At 40.2% G+C, this 27,800-nt stretch overlaps 1 protein-coding gene across 3 annotated transcripts in view; it reads right to left on the bottom strand.

Moving 5' to 3' along the window:
* Positions 1 to 27,800, bottom strand: part of LOC127368258 (1-phosphatidylinositol 4,5-bisphosphate phosphodiesterase beta-1-like) — a 102,717-nt gene that overhangs the window by 64,931 nt on the left and 9,986 nt on the right. For all 3 annotated transcript variants that reach the window (XR_007885609.1, XM_051408856.1, XM_051408855.1), the window contains exon 3: positions 8,152 to 8,220. Coding sequence is in view for 2 of the 3 variants with exons in the window: in XM_051408856.1 (XP_051264816.1) it covers positions 8,152 to 8,220 (69 nt within the window). In the remaining variant the exon portion in view is untranslated. The remainder of the gene's footprint in view (positions 1 to 8,151; positions 8,221 to 27,800) is intronic.

Raw genomic sequence — 27,800 nt, 5'->3', positions numbered from 1 at the left:
CTTCATTTTCTGTACTCTGCCCCCTTCTCATTCCCTACTGCTGGTGTTACAATTATGCGTGACGCTGATCAATCGCTTGTCTTTGACTGATGACATATGGTGCTGCAGTTTATTTTATTAAAATCAATGAGTCTATATACCCGTTACTTTAATCACTTCTTACTGCAAGCTGCCATTTGTCCTGTAGCCAATCCCCTTGATGAAAACGATACTGAGGAGCAACAGTATTGGTATCCAATCTCTTTTTCACATATTGGCACTGACTGAATTGATTGTGTGATTGAGAGGGATAGACTAACTAAAAAGGAAGACAGAGAGAGTCAAACATGAAGATACATGCTTAGATAGAGTGATGGTATGTTTATTTCAGTGACCACCATACCAGTGTGCTATGAGTATGATTGCGTGTGTGCTTGTGTGTATGTGTGCGTGAATCATGTCTAAAATGGGAGTGTGTGGGAGTTCTCTCTACAGACCCTGTCAACTGACAGACAGTTTCATGCCTCTGTGCACTAAAATGTCTCTAAGCAGAGCCCGCTGGGGAGGAAGGACAAGCCACACTTACATTAATTCCCATTTACCACAAACAAATCTCTCCCCTTTTTCATTCAATTAATTGTGCTGTATAGGTCTAGACTTCCAGAAAGTCTTGATATCATGTATTTTAAGTTGAAGAATTCTGTAGAAGAGGACCCACTCCCTCTGTAGATAATGGTTCATTCTAAGTTAAATAATTTAAAACAGTTCTTATATTCAGGTGATTATACACTAATGATAGCCAGTAGATCCTCCTAAATGTTACACACTGGAGCAAAAGTAATAAGGGTACATGAAAAAAAAAAAAAACAATAATAACTCAAGCTGAATCTGCCTAAACAGTCCACTAAAAACTAAGGGGTGGTTAAATCTAAGGCATAAATTTAGGATTATTAATCACTTGGTCAATCTAGATGTGATGAATGTGATGTCATCAATTTGCTTGCTTACAACCAAAATGTAGTTAGTTGTCACATAAGACAAAGACAAATAAAGAAGCTAGAACCTCAGAATGTTTACAGTTTTTGCCAAACACCCTAAATGATTCATCAATCAAATCAGTTGCTGATTATTATTCTTCGTTTAATCTACTAATTGTTTCAGCTCTAGAATCCCCGAACCATATAGCACATTTCAGCTCTGTACTACTAATACCAATGCCAGTGATAAATTATGCCTTCAATCTCTATTTCTCACTTTCTCTTGAACACAAACAGACACTCTCTTTCTCTCTCTTTCTCACGCTCAACTTCTCCAACAAAGGCCTTCTGACAGACTTATTATCATTGATTGTCCTCCTAAAGTTATCCTTTTACATTCAGCTGCTCATCTCTCAAACCATCAGTGCTCATTTGCACAATTGTCATTCTTAAGGATTTGATCATTAATATGCTGCAAAACACTAATGGTCTCAAGTCCACTATTTCAACACACTGCCATGTGACACTAATCTACAGCCTATCAGTGAGAGCACGATGTGCTGCCGACATCCATCTGACTAAATCTCATAGGTTAGCACTGATCCCTGCATGTCACCCTGTAAGCAGGGATCAACTATTATTTCCTTTCAACTTCAGGGGACTGTGTAGTTGTGCAACAGGTGAGACCAGGGTTTGAATTACGATTAGTCTCTCTGGGATTTGAGTGAGACGCTTTTTTGCATATATATTACTGTGTTACGTGTACATCCAGGTTCCTGCATTCATCATTACATCATTCAAACATATAGTACTGAAAATAGCACCTCTGCATAGCAGAGACATTATCATATTCCACACACACAATCATGCACACACAAATAAATCAATCAATCACTGGCTTTGTGATATGCTGATACATAGCTCAAATGGACTTGCTATTAATGTTGGACATCACGATGTACAATATGTCACCACTGGTGCAGTTAGACATGCCTGAATACTCACAAAGCTGTTATACGGTTATATTTGGCGGGAGATTTTAAACTTTTTAAACAATTTAAAATGGTAAATAGACTGTACTTGTATAGCAGCTTTGTAGTCGCTTTTTACACTACATGCCACATTCACCCATTCACACACATTCATACATTGATGGCGAAGGCCATCACAAACAGAAACTAACATTCACAGATCGATACACAGCATCAGATGCAACTTGTTACAGAGGTACAGTCAACGCTTTTATTGCTACTAGGGAATCTCCGCGGAGCTGTAATGTAAACCAGAATTAAAGCTTCTGTGGACTGTTGTTGTATATCTTGATTTTCACTTATTTTGTTACAACTGCAGACACTTATATTCACAGTATACAGTGTACATTACACCGCACAGTACACCAAGCGCACTACACACTGTCACTGAACTCATGTTACCTAATGTTTCCATGCTTTCGCAGTTATTCATCTAGTCGTGCAGGAGCATAGCTGTGTCCAGGGTCAGACAAAGGCCTTGCCCACTCTTACATCGATAGATTTGAAGGGCTGTGATTGTTGCAGCTGGAGCACATACTGTGACCCCGTCCTTCATCGATACACACCAGACTGCACAGATGATGGAAATAAACACTGCCACAGCAAGAGCCAGAGCCTCGTGCAGCTCAAAAAACATGCTGTAGAGAGGAGATTTAAAAAGCATTAAAAAGTTGTTTACGCTTTAGTGTTATGATATAAGTTATGTGGCATCAAAAATTGCCTTCAAAGTGCAGTCAACTTGGGATCTGGCTCTGTTTTCTGATATGTGACTACATTTTGGTAAAGAGAAAAATAAAGGAAAAAAGAATTTGGTAAGGCACTCCACCACATTTGCAAAATTAATTGCCAGGACATTAAAGCTGTATGCCCAGTTTACTGTTCCATCTAATAATTAATCTTAAACACAGTCATAACACAGCTGCATTGAATATGTATTTGATAAGGACAGATCTAAACCCTACAGTAGTTTGCTGTGTACTCGGAGGAGCTGTTTAGCACTTACTGCTGTGGGAGATGGAGCTTTATCCGACTTTGTTGGCCAGACAGAGCGGTGGTGATAATGGCCTGCTGGCCTCTCCCAGATCCTGTTACACTGCTGGGGACACACAAGCTGCTCTGTATTTAGCAGCAATCCTTGCTGTTGCGAGCTCAGACTGTAACAGAGCTGGCGGCTACTTCCTCTCACCTCACAATAAAAGTCTGAAGGAACAAATAGCTCTGGAGGAAATGAACAGCAGAGCCTTTATTCCGCTGCCGACTTCACTCCGTTTTGTATTCACTATCAAGACAACAACAAGGAAAGCCAAAAGAGAAACCTAGTGCTTTTTTGAGTGTTGCTGTTGATGTAGAGCACCTAGAATGTCCATCTGTTAAAATGACCCACATCATTCATTTGGTATTTTAAGTGCATAGTGTAGCAGCATGATTATGGTTGTTTTCCAGCTTTGTTTTGGTTTCCATGTGTTTCTCCGCTGATAACAGTGGCTGCATCACTCCAGACGGTCTACCTTTGTAAACTATCCTCTTTGACAAGACTCCAGAAATAAATTTGTTCCCCTTTCAGTCATTATTTTACAATTATAATTTTATTTTGGAGCAAACCTTCACAAGCAATGCCCAAAATTACAACAACATAACCATGTGATAGTGTATACAGCTATCTGCCACACACTCTCAGTGAGTGTAAGTCTGATCATGTATGTATCATGAGGTGGATAAGTTATGTGAAACTCATGTCTTGTTTAACACATAGCTAAACAATCACCGATCACATGGCAGACTCACGCTGGGGTAAGATAAGGATATCTGAAGTATCAGACCACATTCTGTCTGCACATTCTGTCCTCCCAAAGCGTAACAGCAACTGTGCTTGATGTCTTAAATCCATTATAAAAAATGGAAAGATCTGAGAATGAAGTCTGTGGTATAGAAAACTAAATCGTTAAGGTTTTCAATTTCCAAGATGTATATTACATCCCTGAACTACACAGGCACTGGGTAGAAGCAGGACATTTCAAATACATTATCTATTCGGACGGAGAGAAAGCATGTAATTTTGTCTGTCAGACACCTACTGTAAGCAGCATGGTGAGATGCTGATTACATTTTCCTCTTACTAGTTCTTCTAAGAATGAACAATTCAGACAGAAGAATGCTTCCAGAAAGCAAGCGGACGGCTTTACAATATGGTCCTCACAGTGTAAAAGGTGGCAGAATGTAGTAAAAGTTATTTGAATGCCATTATGTAGAAATTAGTTGTATGGTTAAGAGATTGGAGATGTGATTGGCTTTAGCTGTTTGGCTAGTGCTGAGGAGAGGGAACATGTTGTCCAGGAACAGGCTTATCTGCTGATTTAATAAGGAGACAATATGAATGGATGGATTGGAACAGTGGGGCCTGACCAGGGGCTTTTAACACATGTAAAACAATAAACATATTTAAAAGAATGGATGTCAGTCTAGGTTCAGCCCTCTGGTTTGCTTCATCTACAATCCCCATTTTCCCCAACTATGTAGAATGTATCAATACATACACAAATACAAATATACAAATTGTTAGTCGGGTAAATAATACTTTTTTTTCTATCCCCTTTGAAGTAAGTTTGGATATGGAACTTGGCACCGTCTTACTGTCCATAATCAAGGTTTTATTTAAGGTTTATTTAACTAGAAATAGGCTCTGTTAATGTGGCTGCAAATATCAATGGACGACCAACATCAATCAAATGTCAGCTGGTTCTGGGATGAATAAGCTCTGATACATATCTCTTTACAGATCAGTTGTACACGTATTAGGTTTTGTGAGACCCTGTCACTGAATTAAACCTTCATAATATTTGAGACTGTAAAGTAGATAGGGATGCTTATCCATTCTTTGCCCAACAATTTACATTTCAAGAAGTATTATTGGCTTTTTGACACAAATAATTTTAGAAGGGCAAAAATACTACTAATACTAAATACTCAAGGTGCACGAAGTAAAAGAAAACAACATATCCATGTTCACCCAGCTAATGACAGAGTTGCCACAATGAAAGATACTACTTTGCTGCCACTGTTTGAATACTGAACCGTGAAAGCATTAAAAAAGAATCACACAGATTTAAAAGCAACAACAAATGCTTTGGTTAGCTGTAAACCCTCGGTTGTTTTTGTTAAATATGGCAAATCTGCAAGCTATTTGTCGGTATATGGAGTGGATAATTATTAGTGCTGTGCTGTGCTCACCAGACCTAAGGGTGTGTGATTTATTTCTGGAGCCACCCGTCAAACAAAAAGGTTGCCTCCTGTCATTCTGACAAGCGGCCGATCTAATCAGTCTGACCAGTGTTGGGGTAGACACATGCTAATTAACATCATCATCCTGAGCACGGTACAACAAAGGACGCTGCTTTTGTCGCGCTTTGTTATTCTGGTCAGTGCATGTGTTTGTGGTCCTGTGTGGGATTTGTGTGTCTACAGCTGTGAGGGTACGTAATGTACACGTGATAGTGAGCGTTCCTCTCTATCAGATGTATTTCTGTTTTTTATATGTGTGAGTCTTCCCAGTGAAAATGTATGAATCACAACTGAGTAGCTGGAGCCCGTGGGCAGGGTGGCATAAGTTCATCAGAGGGCAGACGAGCCGCCCGCACAGTGCGACTAGCCGATGAACACAGCAGCGTGCTCCAAAGCATAATGCCGTTCAGATAGAAATTCCAATGCTGCTCAAAGACAATGTGAAGTAACTTGAGTTGTAGTAGAAACAAGAGCTCAAAAGAGGCAAGCCAAACCAGCCTTTCCATCTGGAGCCCATTTCAAGCCAGTCTTTTGAGAGTGATTGTATCTGAGTCTGACAATATTTGGCTGAGACGCAGGACTCTTGAGTAGCACAATGAAAGCACTTCTGAGGCTTTTTACAAACATGTCACTGCGAGTCCAACATCTCGTCTTGGTAAGTGTGTTGGTTTCCTGCAATTTGCATGAATGAATGAATGCTGCTAAGGGAGCTCTTAAGTGAGAGCAGAAGGAGCAGTATGAGTTTTAAAGAGTAGAGAGCATATAAATATAACTAGATGCAACAGCAAGACAGTAAAAATAGGAGTGTTATGTACAGAATGACATGAATGAATGTTGACAGGAGAAAGGAATTCCTCTTTTGATTTGCTTTCTCCTAATTTCACCCTCTCATTTACTTAAGATGCACCTCTGGACAGAGAGCACTGCTAATGTATTGAGCAGTTTCAGTCATTTTCAGGGTTTATTCAAATCTATTTTAAATGTTACTTTGCTATAACAATCATTGCTTTTGAGCCTATATGTTGTATGGTACTCACAACTTAACATAAATTGGTATAATGGGATTATTATAATGTATTGTGACTTTTGTCTCATATGTGTCTGCTAATGTTGAATTATTCAGTTTTCTTTACTGGCCTAAATTATTATTATGTGTTCTGCATAACCAATACCATCATTTTCGACAAGCTTTCTGTCTGAGTGGAATACAATTCTTCGTTCAGCTTTTGTTTGTTTCTTTCAAGTTGAAGTTAACCGTGCAGTGATCCTTGAGGATCTTCACCATTCTGACAAGATCCTTAAGAAGTGTGAAAGAGAAATGCTTGAGAAGCAAGTCATGAAAAGTGCTGTCCACTTACAGCAATTGCTGTCCGGTATTATCTGCGCTTCTCGCCTGACATCTTCCGTTGACCTCACATCATCTCTGTGTCCTTCCGCTCTTCCTCTCATCCTTTCTCTTGCCTTCAGCAGACCTTACAAAAAAAGCCTCCCCTTGCTTTTCCTTCTCCTCCCTCTGATCCCCATAGTCTCTCCATCACTCACCCTCTCCCTCTCTCCTTCCCCCCCTTCCTCTCCTCATCTCATCAACTCTTCAGACACTGTGTCTCACTGGTGCTCCCATTACATAGCCCAGGGTCCATCACCATTCCATCTCCCGGTAATAGATTTCCAATGCTTCGACCATCTTACCTCTCACGTGGTCATGTCTCCTCCCTGGGTAGCATCACTCTGTAAGCTGTTTAGAAATGCATGAATCCTCCCTGTATTATTGTACTCATTCCATCATAACTCACTCCCCAGACAGAGCAGCAGTGCGCGACCCCCACTTGCTTCTCCTGCTGCACTGAGTCAAAACGATAAAGACTGCTGCTGCTATGTAGCAGCAGCTTATTATAAGATTGACTAGATTCAAAAGATATATGAAATTGAGTTTTATTATAATCTAGTATAATAATAAGAAAGTGGGTACGAATGCAGGTTATTGTTCTAATCATTGCTTGGTAAGTGGGAAATTAAGTGGGAATTACTAAAGAACTGAATTTAGCTTTGTAACTGCACCATAATGTGCCAAATTCCTCAGCAATTACGGTGTGCCAGATTTAAAAATGTGTGTACAAATTTTTCTCTCATCGCTCACAATCAACAGCATTTTAATTAGCTGTGAAATAGCAATTTGGATACCCTGGACTTGCATTCTTTCCTGGGAAGCCATCCATGTACTGTTCTGTGAGCGTTTGAATTTAAATTATCATTGAGTGTCATTTGATCTTCACTTCCTCGCGTTTGTCTTCACAACATTGTCGAAAACCTACACTACAGATTTGCAGATGAACTTTGAAGAGCATCCATACAATCACACACAGTTACATACAAATATAGATATCGATGAAAAGTCACTTTAGTCAAAAATCTGAAGTTCGAAAGGTTAAATGAGAGACAATTACATCTCCAACTGCACCTCCCATAGGAACACTACACCCATTTCTGTATGAGCAAGAAATGTACATATTTACAACCAGCTGAACCAATTTCAATCCTATCCATAACAGAGTTCTTGGCTAGATGGATGCAGACAGTGTCTGATTCATGGTTGGGCTCACACCCACTCATGATTTTCATTTCTGTGCAAAAATAAACACAAACACTTACAAAGCATATCGTCACCCAAAAAATGCCCTCATGTGTCCTTTCAGTACATTGCTCATTGTGTTCCCAGAGCCTCAACAGACAAAAACAAGAACAATATTGAAACTATTGTTTTTTATTCAAGATGTAGTATTGATAAAACATAAGGCATCCAAATAAATATGTTTTCATACGTATATCCAAGTACGTGGGCTTGGCAGGAAAACTAGTTAAAGAAAATGTGTTAATTTCAGGCTTACCTTTGGCGTTTTGGTGCACTTTCCATTTCTGGCATCTTTTATGTACGCTATATCCAGTAGGTCTGTATCCTGTAAACAAGAAGAAGCACAGTTAAATCAGTATCAATGTCAACCAAGTGCTAATTCAAAGGCTTTAAAGAAAAAGGAACCATTTCAGCAACCCTTTCCATTTCCAAACCTACCACCTGTGGCCGAAGGCCTTCTATGTGCCATAAACGTTTAGGGACACACATTAGCCTCAATACCAGAAGCCACGTGGGAGTCATTTATTGTAGATAGATGCAAATTTAGCGACACTTTGCCCTGCGTGTCACTGTAATGTTGTGTACGAAATTAGAACAAACGTGTAAAGTTCCCATGTTGACTGATGACCTGGCTAAATGAGCACTTTAGCACAAATACTCAAAAATAGGTTTTGTAGAATTTCCTCATTAAATCAGATACCTGAAACAAAGCCAGAAACCAAAGAAAAAGGTAGGTTGTGTTTCATGACAGACAATATCCTCAGCTGCAACACACTACTGGAGTCACTGCTGGCAACGAAAAACACTGGTTGGATGCAAAACACTCCACACATACACAATGTGCTGCTTGCCACAGCTTGGCTAGAGTCAGCTGTGTGAGTGGTAGTCAACTGGCAATGAGACACGACATGGCACCCCAATGAAGACAGCCTTATAAACACTGTGAATATCAACATTATGATTTAACCAAAAAGTTAAGTAGGGCTCTCTGTAAAAGCATTTTAAGTCAGTGGAAACTTTGGCTCCACTGTTGATTCATTATTGATACAGCAGTGGGGAAAGCAGTGTCAGAGCTTCTTGTTCCATCTTACAGCTCCTCAAATCCTTCAAAATAAGAGCGCTGAAATAGAGACACGATGAAGCATTTTACATCTTCTTAGAGCCGATTTCAAATTACAATGATCTGAAGCAGACCTCAAATTACATTGATCTGAAGTTGGCATTATTTTCCCTTCTAGCATGCACCAATCCATCGGCCAAATGTTTCATGCTTATTTGCAAGCCCATTGTCCTTTAAATGACCAGTAATGCAGTTAGCAGTAAATACAACGAAAATGCATTCGTACAGAAGGCCCCTGCTACCTCCCTTCAGTCACCACATGCCTTTATCAGGCTGGATTATCACTCCCTCCATCTCTCTGAGAGGGAGCCAGGACATGAGGTGGAAAATTAACCAGAGTGAACTGTGTGTCCACTCAGCATTATCTGGGGAGACAAGGAGCGACGGGGGCCTGACTCAATCTCCAGCCGCGACGCTGTATCTGACCATCTCAAGGCCATGAGGTTTGCGGAAAATTGCACCCGGCCATTCTTCCTTATCTTCAAATCCATACCTACCTTAGTGGTCGCCAAAGATTATATTTCATTCTAATTACTAAACAATATTTTAGTGTATATTATTTATTTGTTTTTGTCTCTTTCAAATTCTGCTACCTGTAAATGTTGAAAATTGAGATTTATTCATTCAAACTATTATTTTTCTTAAATCAGCACTTCTTGCAGCCATATAGTATAGGTCAACAGAGGTCTTAAAAATTGTTGCCACTTGTCTACAGTACATGAACAGCCACTGTCTGTCTCCAAATAAGAGACGGAAATTAAAGCACTCTGCTGTAATCCACAAGGACAAGTTATTCCTTTTCTGCTGTGCGTAGCATCAATTAGACTGTCCCTGTTTGCACAGAGAGCCTCTGAGTCAAAGGTTAACGCCTACATCGGATCTGCAAATGCCTGCCTTTGAAGTCTCTTTAAAGAGATGGAGCTCCGCATGGGGGCCTGGTGTAACAGTGGGGCTTCAGGGAGCAGTTCGCTGATGGGGTCTTTTTTGTGCCCTCTAGCCCTGCACAGTTAACGCAACTCTAAGCTGGTCTAGCGTCACTGGTTGACTGTTAACCTAAAGAGCCGACTCATTAAAGGTAAAGCAAACCGCCTGTATGGCTGACAAGCTGCACACACAGTGTGCGACTGAGGTGTTACATGTGTAGCCATTACCGTAACATCCAAAGAACTGCATCAGCATTTGCTGCAGTGTGCTGAGGCTTACTCATTGTGGAGATGTAAATAAAAGTTGATGCCAATGACATTTTATTAATACTGACTTGGATTTATAATCGCAGACACTGAAGTTAATTAAAGTACTTTCTTTCTGTCTAGCAGTCTAGCCATAATTTCTCTCATTTATTTCCTATGACATATGTTCTTTATCTCTTCATTTCTGTCATCTCTCTTGATTTGTCACACTGCCTCTTGCTCCGTCTTTCTCTCTCTTATTTCTCTCCCTCTCTCAGGGCTTTTCTGTGTGCTTAAAAAAACTGTGAGCAGGGATCCAAAGCCTATTAAGATCCACGGCACGTCCAGGAAGCAAGCAGGGCCAGCAGGAGAGAAACTACAGAAATTAATGAACATGCTTAACATGCGCTGGCCCTGGGCTTTGTTTTCTGTTTGTCTATCTCTCTTCGAGCCGCTGTTTACGAAACATCTGCAACATGCTGCCTTCCTCTTAAAATTAAAGCCATTCCTTTTCCAAGTAGCAAGTAAGAAGAATGGTGTTTATATGAAACTCTGTAGGAAATTCATCATTGATCTGTGAGTCTTTTGTTGTAAAATGTGCGTATGCTTCAGGCACTTTGTACATCTAATATATATGCACTGTTCTTGTGTTGGACCACTCTTTGTTATCCTATAATACGAAAGAACATTGAGTTCACTAGCGTATGAAATGTGATATACAAAACTTGACTTGAGGCTAACCGGGGGAAAAAATCTGTTACAAGGTGCTTTGAATAAAATATCTACAATGAGGCTTGCAGAGTCTGGCCAGGTTGGTTGGTTTTTATAACAAAGAGTTCTATTGCCCTTTGAAGCAACAATCTTTCACAGCTTTAGGAGCAAATAAGGGATGTGCCGGTGTGAGAAAAAAGGGAGAGAATGTTAAAGAAACCTGGAAGAGATGGAGAAAGGGATAAATGGAAGTGGGGAGACAGAAAGCCACAGGTTAAGATTGCTCATTTACCAGCAGTATGCTTGACAGTCTCTGGGTTCAAAATGGATGTGCACTCCACAGGGCTCAGAGCCTCTGCTGAGCAACGGAGACAAGGTGCAAAGAAAGTGAGGGCAGGAAAGAGGGAGAGGTGAATACGCACTGAGCAAATGAAGGGGGAGATGTTTGAGACAGGACTGTTTTGTCTGTGGTACTGGGGCCATCTGTGAAGGACAGGATTTTAAATACATAATAATATTAGTAATATACAGTGCAATTGTTTTATTTATTTAAATAATTAAAAAGCTAAACATTTAATAGTTAATTCCATTGTGTTATGTTTCATCTACAACCCTGCATATCCACGTCAGCTGTGGTTTGCTTACAGGACTGCTGACAGGCTACACACACAGACTATACTGGCATAAAATGTCAGGGTGGCCCCTAACCCCTTCATGCCAACTCAGGGACCAAAATAAGCACAGTGTGTATAATAAGACTGTTGTGACTATACAAAACGTTGAAATAAACAAAGGTACAGAAATAAAAGATAAAATAGATGAAACATTTTGGGTTTTACATGATGCAAATCTACATTTTGCGCAACAAATTACACTGCTGCATTCTCTATATATAATAGTTTTTAAAGGCCCACTGACTCAGGATCAGAGGATTATGGGCATGCAAGTGTTCTCCTAATTATAAACAGAGCTAATACTTATGTGGAACAAAACACACTGAAGCCACACAGGTGCTGTGCCTGTCCCTGTAAGTGGCCCTCCAGTGACACTCGGCTGGCGGGAAACATGTACTGTCACAAGAGAAAATGGTGCATGGAGAGCTGTGCTTGAACTTGGATGACCACTCTTCTGCTCCACTCTCGGGTTCCTATAGAGCAATTCTAACAGCCCCACAGTGATTAAGTCACAAACCTCCTCACCTGAAGTGGCTGACTAAAGAGAGACAGAGAGAGACCTGCAAAAAGTCAGACAAAAGAGGAGGAAGCTTGTATGTAGGAGGAAAATGACTTTGTGGACATTTTGCACGCACATTTCTGCACATAAACGTGTGTGCTTCCTGTCATAGCAGTAGACTAAGATGGTTTAGTATCTAAAACTCACAGGAGGCCCTATTACTTTTTAAATCATTCCATGGATTAAATGCTTTATTAGGAAGTACAAAGTGGAGCGTGACAGCAAAAGCAGGAGAGAAATGAGGTATGGCATGCGACGAAGGCCTTGAGCCAAATTGGAGAGTCTGGCATTGCCACGAGGCTGCCTGAGGGCCTATTTAAACTGAGCAACTAATTCACTCTGTTTTTCATCCATCCACCCTGTTCCATGTCTCCAGTCCCCCCCTCCCCCCATTAATTCTCTCTCTCTGCAGCACAAAAAAAAGAAATAGAATCTTCAAACAAATCAATGCTCTGTCTTAAGTGACCAACAAAGGATAATTTCTCTTTACAGTGTGAATGAAATCAATTGAAAGAGCATTTACCCCTCCACAGTTGTGTATTCTTCCTCAAACTCTCAATGGCTACTAGTTGTACATGGGTAAAATCTCTCTCAATAGAAAATCAATTCTGTGCTTTGGATCTGTAAAATGGATTCTAAACTCCATAAGCTCGAACAAAGTATAATTCATACATTTTCTCATTTCTATGTTCAGTTCAATGGGCTGCTCAAGTATTCACTCGGAAAGACGCTTCAGACATTGGGCTGGTATGTCTAACCTTTACCGCTGCAAAATCTGGATTTTCAAAAGAGTGCAGTCCTCTATCTCAGCCAACAGACAAATGTGGTGTGTGGATGCCAGAGATCTCAGCCAGGCAGTCCTGGTACCAGCCACCATGTGGGAGCAGCACAGTTTTTTCTCTCTACAGAATGGCTTGGTACTATCGTAAATTCTGCAGAAATGTCTCCAGCTTGTCTCAAGCTTTGACTAACCCATATACACCATTGGTCCAGTGAATGCCTTCATGCCTTTGAGCATCTTAAAGCTGTGATGCACTCCAGTTTTATCTGCCCCTTATTTTACTCTTGACATTTAAAACATGTGAATGCAGTTGGAAATTTGTCACAAGTGGTTGTGAGAAAATGTGGTTGACATGCTCTAGAGCAGCCTAAAGCATTATAAATAGGTTGCATTTTGTTATTGATTCATCTTCTAGTTGATCTATTATTCATTTAGTCTATGAAATGTCAAAAACATTGAAAAACTTCAGGTGTTATGTATTGTCTGACCAACCCTCCAAAATCCAAACTCTCACACTGGCAAGGCTCCAACCGGACAATTTGGGGCATTTTTTCACTATATTTGGTTGCTAAATGACCAAAAAAAAGAGATAACTCAATTATTAAAAAAACATTGTGTCTTTCTGTCTAATCCACTGACTAATTATTTCAGCTGTAGTTGGTGCCCCCCAGTCTGTCACATTGACTGGTAAATACTGTAAATAGGCACTCTATTGGTTCCTTATTTACTTGTACACTGTCACTAAATATCACTAAACATATACCTCCCATCCTCATGTCTCATTACTTACTTACTTAATTTCACTGGTCGTTGCTTGCCATGTGTATCCTCTTGGACACCAATTACAACATGGATTGCTGAGCAAGCAGACTTAATGCAGGTTTTTAAAATGTGGGTACAAACGCTATATCAGGTAATGTAGTAAGGATAATATGTAAGCAAGCTGGAGAGATTGTCGACGGATCTTCTTTCAGTATGTAGGATTTACTTCACCCAAAGGGATCTTTAATTCATCTGTCAAGTTAGAACCAGGATAACACTCCAAATAGGTTCATTCACCAGGCGTGTCTAGAAATATGATAAAAATTTATCTTGGAGGATTTGCAGCTACTTTGCTTCCACTATTCCGCCACTGTCATGTACCACACATAAACATTTATTTGAAAGTGCCTTTTCAGAGGGTTTAACAAGTCATTAAATGTTAAGTGAGTCATAAATGTGACTTTGGTAATGATAAAGTTTGAGTTGGGTTCATGGTCAGACAGATGGAGGGAGGACATGGGGATTAGAGGTCAGAAGGATTGACGGAGGGAGGGAGAAAAGGTGGCGAGGAAGTAGTGTGGGGGAAACGGCTATGTGGGGGAAAAAAACACTGAGGCCGAGCGATGGAGAAACGTGGTGGTGGCTGATAGTGGCTATCAGCAGCCGACATGCTCTGCAAAACAACCAATGATCAGATAAAGGCCACAGGAAGCTTTGTTCTATACATCAGCACGCAGATGCACACACACACTAGGTGATGCATACGCTCACAAAAACTCTATAGGCCGATTATACACACGCAAACTCTAACTCCTCTCTATCATCAATCTGCAGTGTCTGCTGTGTTCAGTCATTATAAACACTTGAGGACTGAGAGCGATGATGTGACTGGCTCTCCAGCTCACGTTGGTCACCATATTCCTCGGGGCGCGCTAGACCAATCAAATCTTGGACACACGCGCGCAGACACACACTCACTTGCACAGTGACAGATGGAGTGTAGTGAGGGATACTGGAGGGAGTGTACTCCTCTCTGATAGATAGCAGAACCAAGTGGGATGACAGAGAAAGCAGAGCCGCTTCCCTCATCTGTCCATCATCCTCTGTTGTTCTCACTCGCTCCGTCTTTGTTATGCTTCTGGCTGGAATTTTTTGCTCCCCTCCTCCTCCTCCTCCTTCCCTTGCTTTCCTCTGTCCTCTCGTGTCTGTCTCTGCTTCCGCTGTCTTGGACATGTGCCTCTCTGTCTCACTTGTCTCACCTATCCTCTTCCAGGACATCTGCCTCCTTCGTTCCCCCTCATCTTCACTCCCTCATGTCTTCTTGCATCTTGACAGCAGCTCTCGTGACGGTTCACATCTTGTCTTGTCTGATCTCCCACCAACACACACACACACACACACACACACACACACGAACACACCACCCCCAATCCCTTACTCCGTCCTCTTCCGTCCTTACTCCTCCGCACCATTTAAGTCTGCTCCTCTATGCATCTGTGTGGCTTGGTTCAGGCACACTGCGGATGGCTCTTATCTGCTGCAGTGGAACATCTGAGATCCAGCTAGTGACACACAATTGCACACATGCAGGAGTGCATACACTAACAGACACGCACACTCCAAAAAAGACATGCGTAAAATCCCCAGAAAGGATGAATTAAGGTAATTAAAGGCCAGACAAGACACAGACACAGCAGTACAACCTAACACACACTATCATGCATTTTTACACATACACAACTTTCAATGTCACACATGGTTTTTATTCAATTATAAAAATACAGTTTCCTCTGGGTATCTGTGCAACATATTCATATAGTCTTCTTCTTTCTGAATATTAAACTCACCCTGTCCCTGTTAGGTTACAGTTGCAATACAAATGAAATTCTTGGCATTCAAGCAATGCCTAAAAGCTACATTCAACCACACCACATCTCTGTATTCAAGTCTATGGGCTGAAAGTGATCAGTGTGCCTGTGTGAGCTTGTGCCGGGACTCTCCACTGAAGTCCTTTGAGAATCCCTGCCAGTGGCAGATACAGTGCAGCTCTGGCTCTCATCTTTCACATCACCTCATTTAGACACCTCCTAAGTGCAATCCATAGGCTCTTTGAAGTCAGGACAAAGTAGACAGCTAAGAGAAATGCATTTTTCACTTTCTTTCTGCAGGCAAAGCTCTGTCTTTCCCTCTCTGTCTCTCTTCTTCTCCAAGATCCTTCCTTAAACTCTCTCTAGTTATCCTTCCTCATCCCTCAACACTACTTTCTCTAACTAGAGCAGTTTGATCAGAACAAGTAAACACTAAATACTGTGGGAGGAGGATGAGGGAGACTAGAGGACAGGAAACTGGCCTGAGTGCAAAACTAAAAACTTTCCAAAATATGATTTATTCAAACGCCTATTTAAACAGAGTAAGAAGCTGCTTTTTCAAACTTGTGCTCTGTTATGTGTTAGAAACCTATTATGTACACATTCTGTATCATTTCCACTACATCAACCAAACAGTTTGGCTAAGTACCTGCAACAAGATGTTAACAAAAGATTAACAACTGAGGCCAAATATATCAGCATCCCTGACTAGAGCCAGACAGATACTGGATTTTGAGACCAACCTAACAATGTAGCAGCCGATATTTTTGTCTTTTAACAAAAATAATTTCTAAGAATTGAAAACTTGGTTATCAAAGAATTGTGAGTGAGATATCTATTTTGGAGTGGAACACTTTGGTGGAAACGGTTTCGAATTTACCTCAAACATATATCTAACACTTGCGTATTGCAACTTACTAATGCTTATCACACACTGATACCAATATAGCTGTGATAAACACTGTGTTACTGTATAGACTAATCCAGGTTTACGCAGAGGAAAACATACTGCCATTACTGCTTTAAAAGTTATCTCATTTTTAAATCTTCACAATTACAATATAATGTATGTAAAGGATTTTATTTTTAACCGATTATGCAAAGAAATATGTCCAAGATTCAGTGAGCCGTAAAGTAGTCCCAATAAGTTACAGTTTCATGTTCCTGATTTTTTTTTAAATGATGTATTTCATTGGTTACAATACAAGAAAATATATATTGCAACTGACATGATCACAGTGCCATGTCATTTGTTATTTTCAATTGGTTGCCAATGACTGAAAACCCTGATCCCCCAGTGTGTTTGTTTAGTTTCTATCTGTCTGTGTCTATTTGTTAACCTAAAGAAACTGAAACCAACGCCAAAGCCCAGCGCACGGTTGGCGGCACAAGAAGAGGATCGGAGCAGACTGGCCCAAACTATGCGACGAGTGGAGCTTGTTGAGTTTATAGCAGATCAGGTAAGGCTTGCATCCATTCTGAGTGCTGGCAGCTGAACGCGTTCAGAATATAATAAGGCTTAGTGGTGATTAAATCCCCTAGACAAATGTAGGAAAGAGAACAAAACATTTTACAAGTAATACACAAACAAACAGCTTTTTTCACCTGCCTTTCCGTCAATGTGATAACTTTCACATTAACACCTTCATCAGAGGAGATGATTTCCAACTGGTTATCCAAACATCTTTGCCTACATTGTCAGTCAACCTGCATTCAGTTCAACTGTGCCACCACCACTATAATGGCAGCATCGTTGGCAGCATACAGAGCAAAACATGCCAGCGAATTGGTCTATACTATTAGCCATGCCAATATATCTGGAAGTTTCTGTTCACGTTCCACTCAGAAGCCAAGTGCCTTTTTATCCTCTTTTGTGTCAAAGAAACCACAGGCAATTATGTGTATTTGGCAACAGGTCTTAAAAGCATTTGATGCAAAGACAATATGAGCATCAGCACAGCACAGTGAGTCTGTGGAGAAAATCTGTGCAAAAGGTTTCACTGGCACTCTGGCTTCAGCTTTTCTGCTAATGTACTGATGAAAACTAATTCTCCATGTCCCGCTCTTCCTTTCTTCTAATGGCGAGGTGTTGTTCCTCTCCCTCCTGTCATGTTACTCTCTCGAGGAAGGCTCTTGGAGAGGAGCTGGCATTTTAGGTATGGAAGACTGCTGGGCTTCTTGTCTTGCCCCAGAGCAGCTCCAAGCTGTTTAAATTTGATACCTTCTTATCATTACACCAAATTGAATTGACTTTAGTGGGGAAAGAAAGGCGACTGACCCACATTTGTGACACACTTAGTTGCTAGAGCGGAAATGGAACAGCGAGAGGAAGAGGGGAGTCTGAGGGAAATTCGGGAATGGACAACAAAGTAATTGCTTGGCAGAAAACCTTCTAAAGTCACTTCACCACACTATTTATCAGTCAAAAAGGATTGAGGTGACAGGTCATGTCTGCAATGTAAGGTACACATAACACTGTGATAATGGACAAAATGCCCCAGTAAAGCATTTATAGAGCCTAAATGAGTCTGTGTCATTTCTTGCACTTAATTTGGATTTCTGACAGAATTATTCTAAAATCTTACTCAGTTGTTTGTATGTACAGATTGTTAATAAACTATAATAAAGGCCAGAATGAGTCCCTCAGTGTGTTGGTAAGAAGCATTCTGACATTAACATCCGTAGATGGAGAGACAGCAGCAAGATAATTGCTACAGAGTACAAAAGAATTCAGCTTAAAATGAAAAGCAGCAGGGAAGCATGAAAACCCAGAAACCCCAAGCTGGTTACGGCCATCTTAAACATCAGAAACTCATCTAATGTAATTATTACGTTTAGTCTGTATCAAAACAATCAATACAAAGTAAAATCTGTCCAAGAGGGCTGTCTAAATGTGAGGCGAGTATAACTCAGGCCTTCTGAAAGTGAACACAAGATATGCAGCCCTTCCTCATAAGCTTGTTAATGATTAACAAGACCAGTCGATGGAAAAAAGTACTCTTTGCTTTCTATGATTATCTATACTTACTATCCCTTTGACCAATCTACATCTGTCTGTTTGAAATGGAGTTAAAACCTCTTCTTACCAGTCGCCCACTTGAGCAATTGGTCATTCGTTTATGTGCAGGAAGCACTGGAAATTGTTCGAAAGCTAAAACGCCTGTAATTGCCTTATTAGCAAATGGGACTTGAGTGTAAGCCATCCACTGCCCTGATTCCTCCAGCAAAATGAATTAAATAACATTTATTGAGGCCTTTCAATGAATATGGAAAAACGAGCTTGAAACATCAGAGAGACAGGGGAAGAGAGAGACAGAAATGAGAGGGGAAAGACAAATGACAGCTCTTTATATATTAACAAGGTTAATATATTAATACAGAGTGCCTATGTGCAGTGTTATGAGAGTGAATGAGCATGATACACAGTCATGAAATGTTCTGTGTGACAAAATGTGAGGCTTGAAGAGGCTCATCATGTTAAGACTTATGTGATTTATTTATTAGCATGCTGAAACTTGCGGGCTACTTGAAGTCTCTTTCAGCACTCGTGAGCAGGAAACTGATAAGCTTGTTGACTGTTCAGATAGTTCAGCAATCTGCACACTGATAAAACGTTCTATATTTCCTGTATTTGGCAAGAAAGTAGCAGTGACGAAAGCAAAGATTCTTGATCACACTGATCACCTGCAAGTCTGTCAGACAGGTGTTTGTGTCCTTTTACTTTGAGATCTTACTGTTTTATTATTTATCTTATGTTCTTCAATATAATATTAATAACAAAAAAAAAGTGCAGTTAGCTAATTATCCTTTCTATCTGAAGCAACACATAGTTGAAATATATGTATAGCTGACTTTAGAAACCTAAAACACTATGGTATAGTTTACATAGTTGCTAGATTTAAAAAAATCTGGATGACAGTTAGAACTGTTAGTTGACTGCAACGACTTTTATGCTGCATTATATTTCTGACTGACTTTACACTGCCTGCTTTATGGGGCCTGTTGTGTGTAATATCGCACTCCTTTGTTTTGTCACTTGTTAACTGGATGTTTCCTTTAATTTTTAACATCAACCTTCCCGCTGTCAGCTGATGAAACATACCTATTTAGCTAAAGTTGGCGCTGCAAGGGCAGTAACTTTCTATTCTCTCTCTTACATAACAAAAAGTAATCATGAATTTGCCATCAAAGAGAACTTTGCCTTTTTTGATTTTACAACAGTCCCCAGAGGAGAAAAGGAATAATTGAAGACGTGTGATTCTGACTTCAATATTCTTTTAACTTCAGTTCTCATCTTTGTGTTGTCAGCGACAGTGTAGATGAAAGAGAAGAGAAAGAGAATGGAAGAACTTCATTACTGGGTGAACTTCTGCCCTACACTGCGCAGCCAGAGACCAAAAATTTAAGGAAAACTAAACTGCTTAACAAAAGAGAGGTGTATTCTCTCTCTTTAGTGAGCCTTTGAATCAGAACTCTACACAAACATGTCTTGTTTCATCTTGGTTAGTTTGCTTAATCTTGGTTAGATGAAAGAGTTTTTAAATGCCACTGTACATGTACTAGGGCTGAAACGATTCCTCAAGTTACTTGAGTAATTTGATTACTAAAAATCATCGAGGCTTCGTTTGAACTATATAACTTTATACAGCCATGTTTCGCCATGTTTTGCACGGATGATTATTACTATCGCCCAACCCGATTTGGAGGGAAGCAAGTGGCGAAGAGGAGAGGCGGGGCCAGAGAAAACGACAGAAAGTTTCCAAAGTTTGTGATAATTTCGAGCAGAAACAAAACTGCTGTAAAATCGAACTAGCCTGGCACAATAGCAGCATAGTGGGGTAGAACAGAAGCCTTTCCCCCCACTGCTGAAAAAAATCCTTGAGGAAACCTCTGAAACCAATTTAAAAGACCTGTCTTATTTTCTCTGTTGTATATGTACTATTGCTGTATTGCAACTATTGCTTTAATAAAGAAGAAGTATTTCTAAACTGATAACTGATAACTCAATTAATCAATGGAATAATTGATAGAATACTTGATTACTTAATTAATCAACAGCTGCAGCCCTAATATGTGCATAACATAAAATGGTCAACTGTAGCACTGTTACATACAGCAAGAAGTTCCTTCAAATCTCAGCCTTTCTATATGGAGTTTGTTGCCAATTCTCTCCTGTTGACCTGATTTTCTACCAGTAAAGAGGCAAGGAAGAAAGTGAGCTGAACTGGAAACTGCATTGCTCGTATAGGTGTGATTGTGAGCGTGAACATGTTTGTCAGTTTATACGAGTGCTTGTCTCTTCCTGTCTCAAACCTGGGATTGAGTATGACCCGTCCAGGGTGTCTCTTTGCCATCGGCTGACAAGCTTTCAGTAACACCATTTGGTCACACATTTTGAACACTCTGATGCACTCAATTTGACAACGAAAAAACTCTGGGGCGTTTGTTTGGAGAGGAAATGAGTTAGATTGAGGATTATGAGTTACAGTAATTTTCCCTTCCCTTCCTTTTTTCATCATCAACACTGCAACAAACTGATGAGCAACATGAGGTTGTGCTCCATCTAAGCTTCCCCGTCAAAGCCTGGGATAAAACAGGAAGGAAGTGTGTTCTCTTATTGAGAGCTTGTCTACAGTGGGACTTCAAAGTCTTTTGGCTGAATGCCTTTATTTGAAAGGGCTCCCTGAGGAAAGCAGCCACCTGGCTTGGTGCAGCGATGGCAGTCAAATCACAGCAGCAGGGGGGTTTTGAGTACTTTGCAGCATCAAAAAACAAGCTGCATGGATTGGATTGTCATGGCAACTGGGCTGGGTTAGCGTTTGAAGTGGAAGGAAGGGAATGGAAGAAGAAAAGAGAAAGAGAGAGAGAATTAGTCTGTCTATCTGTGTGCCAGTTGAGTCATAAAAAACAGTCCTCACGAATTTTAAATGTCAGTTTACTAGAAGCATCAGAGTTTAAATGTCTAAGCTATAAATTCTCTACAGTAATCAATTAAGCATAATTAAAACTAATAGAGCACATCAGTGACTGATATATCTAATTAATCTCTTCTGACCTCTGGTAAAAGCACTCTTACTCAGAAAACAGTTATCAGAGATCAATAAACTACTGTGACCATCTGTAACCTCTGATTTCTGACCCCCACAATCAAAATGTGAGGTCATCTCATTGCAACACAAACAAACACTACAAACAACAGATCTCCAGTGATCTACACATTTCACCATAGCAGTCAATGTCCAGTCATCAACTCATTAAGAAACACTCTAGAGAGACAAGCAAAATCATTCATAATGGTGTTAATAAGGGGTAAGAGAAATTTACCAATTGCAATTTTCATGCGATCATTTTTATACCTTAATATTGCTGAATATATTTTTAGGGAAATTATTGTTTACATAATAATTCACGAGGGGTAAAACAATGCTGACTGAATCAAAACATTCACGTTAATAATTTTTTAACTCAGATATCTTGTTCTTGATCGTCTTGCTCCTCTCTATGATGTCAGGCTTTTTGCCCAGCCTTTATGCATGAGATAAGTATAGTGAAGTATAGACTTTTGCCTTTATATGTGGTCAGAATACACGCCGTACCACCTTGTTTGCTTGACACTGCAACAAAAACACTGCTGTCATTGGGAAGTCAAAGTTCACCTAATATAAGATATTAGAGGCATGGAAGAATTTAATGATAGTGGTTAGTGGGACTCTTGTTCGCTACATGCAGCCTTTACAGGTTCAGCTTGAAGGCACTGCCAGACTGGTCTGGGGGAGGGTGGGGGTGGGGGAACAAGCATAAACAAGCTGACAATGACTGATTCAGCTGTGTTGTGATGCAGAGCTCTACCAACAGCTCAGTTCTGTCGCAGTCATGCAAATATCTAACTGACAGCTACAACAGCAGACTGGCCTCCGCTGCACATTTAAATCTATTCAAATCATGGCTATGTCAGAATGACAGCTCCAAACTCAAGAAAACAATGCTGCCTGAGGGCCTATAAGCTACAGAGCCTTACTTCTCGCATTTCATGGTAAAGGTTTAAATGTTGAAGGTTCATATTTGTCCCAGCTTATTTACCGCCTGTGATCAAATTACTCCCAGTTGCCTAGGAGGATAATGTAACTAAGTAACTTATGGAATATATAAATATTCGAGTTTTATTCCTTGCATGAAGAAACGTATCAGAAAAAGAAATCTGGCAGGCGCTGGCTAAAATTAGCTATTAATCTTATTTTAACTGTTGTTAATATTATAGCGCAGAAATTTCATAAAAAAGACGTGTGTGTGTGTAATAGGGGTTACCCATAGAGCACTGCATCTTTTATTATTGCAACAAAACCAATATAAGAACCGAGCAGGTAATAATGAAAAGATAATCAGCATGTCCAAAGACAGTAATGACAAGAGAGGGAAAGACAGACGGAACTACAGACATGACAAGGACAAAATTGAACAAAAACAGAGTGAGAGTGAAGCAGACCTTTCAGCTACTGTAGTCTATTGAGCAGAGATAAAGTCAATTTACCGGCATCACCATTAACCATACATCCGTGTTCCACATCAAAATTTCATTAAGTCCTTTCTAATTTTTTTATGCTTGAAATAAGAGAGATTTGACAGTGTTCAAGTAAATGGAACAAGACAGCTAAAGAGAAAGGCAGTGTCATTTCTGCGTCATCCTCATCCAAGGTAAGTCTCTGCTTCCTTCAGTCACTCTGCTTTTCCACTCCTGTGACCGTGTGCAACACCACAGTCATACAAATACTGAGCACTCAATGTCAAACTGCATTCTGTGGGAACTGTGTCAGATGAAAGCAATCAAACATAATAGAGATTTTTGAATAAGCAGCCCAGAAATAGGCCAGCATAAATGTTATAAATACCTGGACCCATGAGACAATGAGAAGCTTAATCATCCTCTTCACTCTGCTGTCATATTTTAAACAGCCAGTCAGACAGACAGAGCACCCTTGATTGGGCCAACATGAGCTGTTGTCTGTTGGCAGTAAGTCATACTGTACCCAAGCACTTAGGCTAACAGTAAGTATTTAATGTGATACATTTTGTTAAAAAATCATTATCTATGACTAATATAAGCTTCAGATTGCAATGTTTTAGATGATTCATTGCTTGCTCATAATGTAACTTAAGTACTCTAATGAATTACTCTAATATGGTCTTATTTCCTTCAGTTACATTTACGACACAGGGCCATCAAAATAAGCTAAATAAATCTTGAATATTGAGCTGAAGATAAATGTGCTACAGGCTGTGATGGTGTTATCGACATTACAACCAAGTGATTATTTTAAAATGATGTATGTGTCTTCCAATTAAAAACTCTCTAAGCAGTGAAGTGCATAACTCACAACAACAAAGTGAGAGGGAAACACACACAATGGTCTCATGGTAGGAAAAAGTATTATATACACTATGAAGCAGAATGAATGTGTGTAGGATGTGCAAGCTGTTTTTTTTATTGTTTTTTATTTTTTAATAATGGTGGTAAGGCAAACACGCAATGGGACAGACAACTGTAGCTTCTGACTAATACAAGAACTGGTTTACTCTACATGGGCAGTAATAACAGTGATAGGAAAATACTAAAATTATACCGGTGTTATGCTTTAAACATCAGTCTGCGTAATCAAAGTCAACATTTTGTTTTTGAGGGAGTTGGTTGCTACGCTGAAGGAGTACAAAGAGTGGACACAATATAATAAATGTCTTACCATATAATAAACTCCCATCCAAGACAGTGTGGAACTAAGTCAACAGTCTCTTAACACAGTCTCACAAAGGAAGTATTGCAGGGTTATTGCAAAGGATTGCATTAAATTTTAAGGTATTCTTGTTGTTTTTGTCCAACTAATATTATCACTGACTGTGGGCTTCAGCTACTGCTGCATCGTCAACATCACCTATAAGATGTGATTGATTAAGCGTATCACTTGAATCCAGGGTGTCTGAGCCGCCTAGTCGGGGCTGCTGCCATCGCTAAGTCACCTCTGTTACCCCGGCAGACTCAGCCGAGGCACTGAGAATCACACTGAACAGTGTTGGCACCAATGGAGCCTTTAATCAGCCAACAGGCTCTAAACGGACAAAAAGCCCTCTTTCCGGATCTGAGGCTGCAAGTTTTGTGAACGGACTCCAGTCGTTCAGGAGAGGAAATTAACAGAACATCCCTCCTCCTCCTCCTCCTCCTCCTCCTCCTCCTCCTCCTCCTCCTCAGTGTGTGTGTATGTGTATGTGTGTGCTTGCCTGCTTGAGCATGTATCTGTCTGCCCGTAAACCAGCACAGTGCTGTGGAAAAGAAGTCCTAATCGGAATTCAAAGAGAAAAACACGGCTAACTCAAGCGCAAACAAAGCCTTCTGAAGTCACCCAGGAACTGCTAATCCAAAAGAGTTTGGCAACGCTTTTCTTCTTTTAACACTCTTCTTTTTTTTTGCTTTTGACTCTCAGCTCTGATGAAGAATGATTCACTCAACAGCGCCGAATCCACACATATACAGGCCACTGTTTTTCTACATTACAGTTCTGCCCTGCTAAGCAGACAGGTCAACGGTTTACATTCTCGTGTTTTAGGGTGGGTGCTCGGAGCCAAGCTGTTGTTCGTGTCACCTAATAAAAACTGGAAGATGGAAAAAAGCTATCCTTCTTTTATATATCTTCGTAGGTGACATTTGATGTTCCCAAATAATATGGCATGGAGTGGCTGGCTTAACTGTCATAATATTTAAGTACTGCAGTGACAACAATTTTTGTTCAGCTCCAGAAAACCAATAAATAACATCTATAAAGAATTAGAGCAGCAACATCTAAGGCCAATATCAATAACCCTGCCCTGACCTTTTGCTGTAAGCTTTAGCCATTCAGTGCTTGCAAAGCCTAACCCTCTGTGGGTGGCTGTAGGTAATGGTACTGCTGGGACACCTTATCTGCGTAATTTTCCCCCATGTGGGAAAATTACATTTGGAAAAAAAAATAGCCAAAGCTTTTTAGGCATGACATCGAGAGAGAACCAGTCAGTATTTTAGGGAGCAATGTGAGGACGACAGTCAGTAATACTTGGTACTATATTATCCTTTTGTCTGTTTGAGTATTGAAATCTGGTTTGAAGACACACAATAGGAAATTTCATGTGGAATGACACGTTGATTATCAGTACAGATAATTCCTCTATCAAAATGACAATCAGTAGTGCGGCATCTGTCAGTCAGTTGTGAAGTAAAGTCTTTCAGTAACTATGCTAAACTGTTCAGAGTGGACTGTACCATTCATGTTGCTAGCTAACTATTGTCTTTACACTTGTCTTCTGAAATGTATTTTGAATCACCTGTAAATGACAGAAACAAAAGACATTTAATGCAGAGATCATCAGAACACTTCAAACTCACTTTGTGACCTGAATTCCATCTTCCATTTGGATGTCAAGTCAAAATGCAAACAAGACTTTTGCAGTTTATGTGACTACAGCTCAGATCTTGACTGAATCAGCTGTAAGGTGCAGCTATAAAACTGTGTCTCTATGAAAAGAAAAAAAACCTGCAGAGTGACAATTTTTCTGATGATCAAACGTCAAAATCTAGATTCAATACTGTAATGCCATATTGTACCTTTATGTGTCAGCTTTCATTAATAGCATACTTGGGTCCCACTGGTCAGCAGCTAAATCATGACTTAATATTCATGTCTAATTGATATTCAAAAATGTAAAGGTATAATGATGACAGCAGCGGATTCAAGGGCTGGGCTTTATGGAAGAAAGATGAGCAACAGAAGATGAATGAACTGCACACAGATTGAAACATAAGTAACATCCTTCATTACACGTTACAAATTCCGTAATTGTATGGATTTTTACAAATATGTCTGCAATGTTTATCCACCCAGCATTATTTCTAAGTCACATATGTGAGGTGGGTTACCTACAGAGCTAGCTATTTTTAACAATGGTATAGCAATTTTACATCAACAAAGGTCCAATCTCCTAAAAGCCCATCAAAATGAAATGTCAGCCTAAATGATGCCACCAAAATGCTAATGTGGCATGAAAGTGACTCATTATGTAAATTAACTGATACCATACCACAGCTAACAAAGACGACATGAAGTAATTTTCTTCATCGTGAACATCATCTTCTTATTCTTCCTCTCTCTGTCTTTCTGTCCGTCTCCCTCTGTCTCTATTTCTCTCACTACTGGTACAAATAAAATAGCGCCTCTTTGTGCCAGACTATAACTTGGCAGAGGTCACAATTCACTTTCAGTAGATTGGCTGCAGATTTATGCCTCGTCTCTCACCACCATATAGCGCTGACGGAGGTGGAGAAGCAGCAGCCTCTGTAATCACAGAAAATTGCTGCGTTGGGGGAAACAGATGTGTGAACTTCACTATGACTGAGCGGATAGAATAGGGTGTGTGTTTGTGTGTATTAGGTTTAACATGAAACCAAAACAGCCTTACTCATGCTCTGGATTAGGTCAATCCAAGGCTCATTCAGAAATGTCCCACACACACACACCTGCTGCCAACTGTGTGAGTCTGGTTTTGGCCCGGGGTGAACTGTCTTTCACCTCTGAACATCATTCAATGCCATATGCTGAGCGCTTGTCCGGCGAATGTCCTGAAACTGGCACGCTGCAGAGACATAAATCTCCTGAGAGAAAGCATTTAACCTTTTGTAATAAACCACAGCCTGCTCAGGAGAACACACACACACACACACACACACACACACACACACAAAAACACAATGATATCAGTTGCAAAGCGGCAACATTCTCCAGAATATGAGCGGGGGCTGAAAGAGAATGTGACATTTCCAAGGTGTGTGCTGTCGCATGGCAACCATGGCAACTAAACCAAAAGGCTGTTAATTTGACTGAGTCAGTCCACCTCTCAGTGTTGAATAGCTCCTCCCACTGAAAGCCGTCTCAACCAACAGGAAGAAAAATTATTTTTAACCTACTAAAGAAGCACCTGTTCCTGGTTGGACATTACAGGAATGTTGGTGTGTATCTGTGTGTGTATCTGTGTGTGTGTGTGTGTGTGTGTGTGTGTGTGTGTGTGTGTGTGTGTGTGTTTGTGTGTGTGTCAATGCCTACATATGTGACTGTGTGTGGCTGTGTGGGTGTGTTTAGTTAAGTATGTTGATACCCAAGTTTGTTACTCGGAGCGTGACATATACATGTATGTAAATGTGGTCAAATAAGCCAGCTCTAAATACCTCATGCTGATTTCTGGTTACCA

This window comes from Dicentrarchus labrax, unplaced genomic scaffold, assembly GCF_905237075.1.
Source record: "Dicentrarchus labrax unplaced genomic scaffold, dlabrax2021, whole genome shotgun sequence".
Taxonomy (NCBI): domain Eukaryota; kingdom Metazoa; phylum Chordata; class Actinopteri; family Moronidae; genus Dicentrarchus; species Dicentrarchus labrax.
This window is presented reverse-complemented; position numbering and strand designations above follow the sequence as displayed.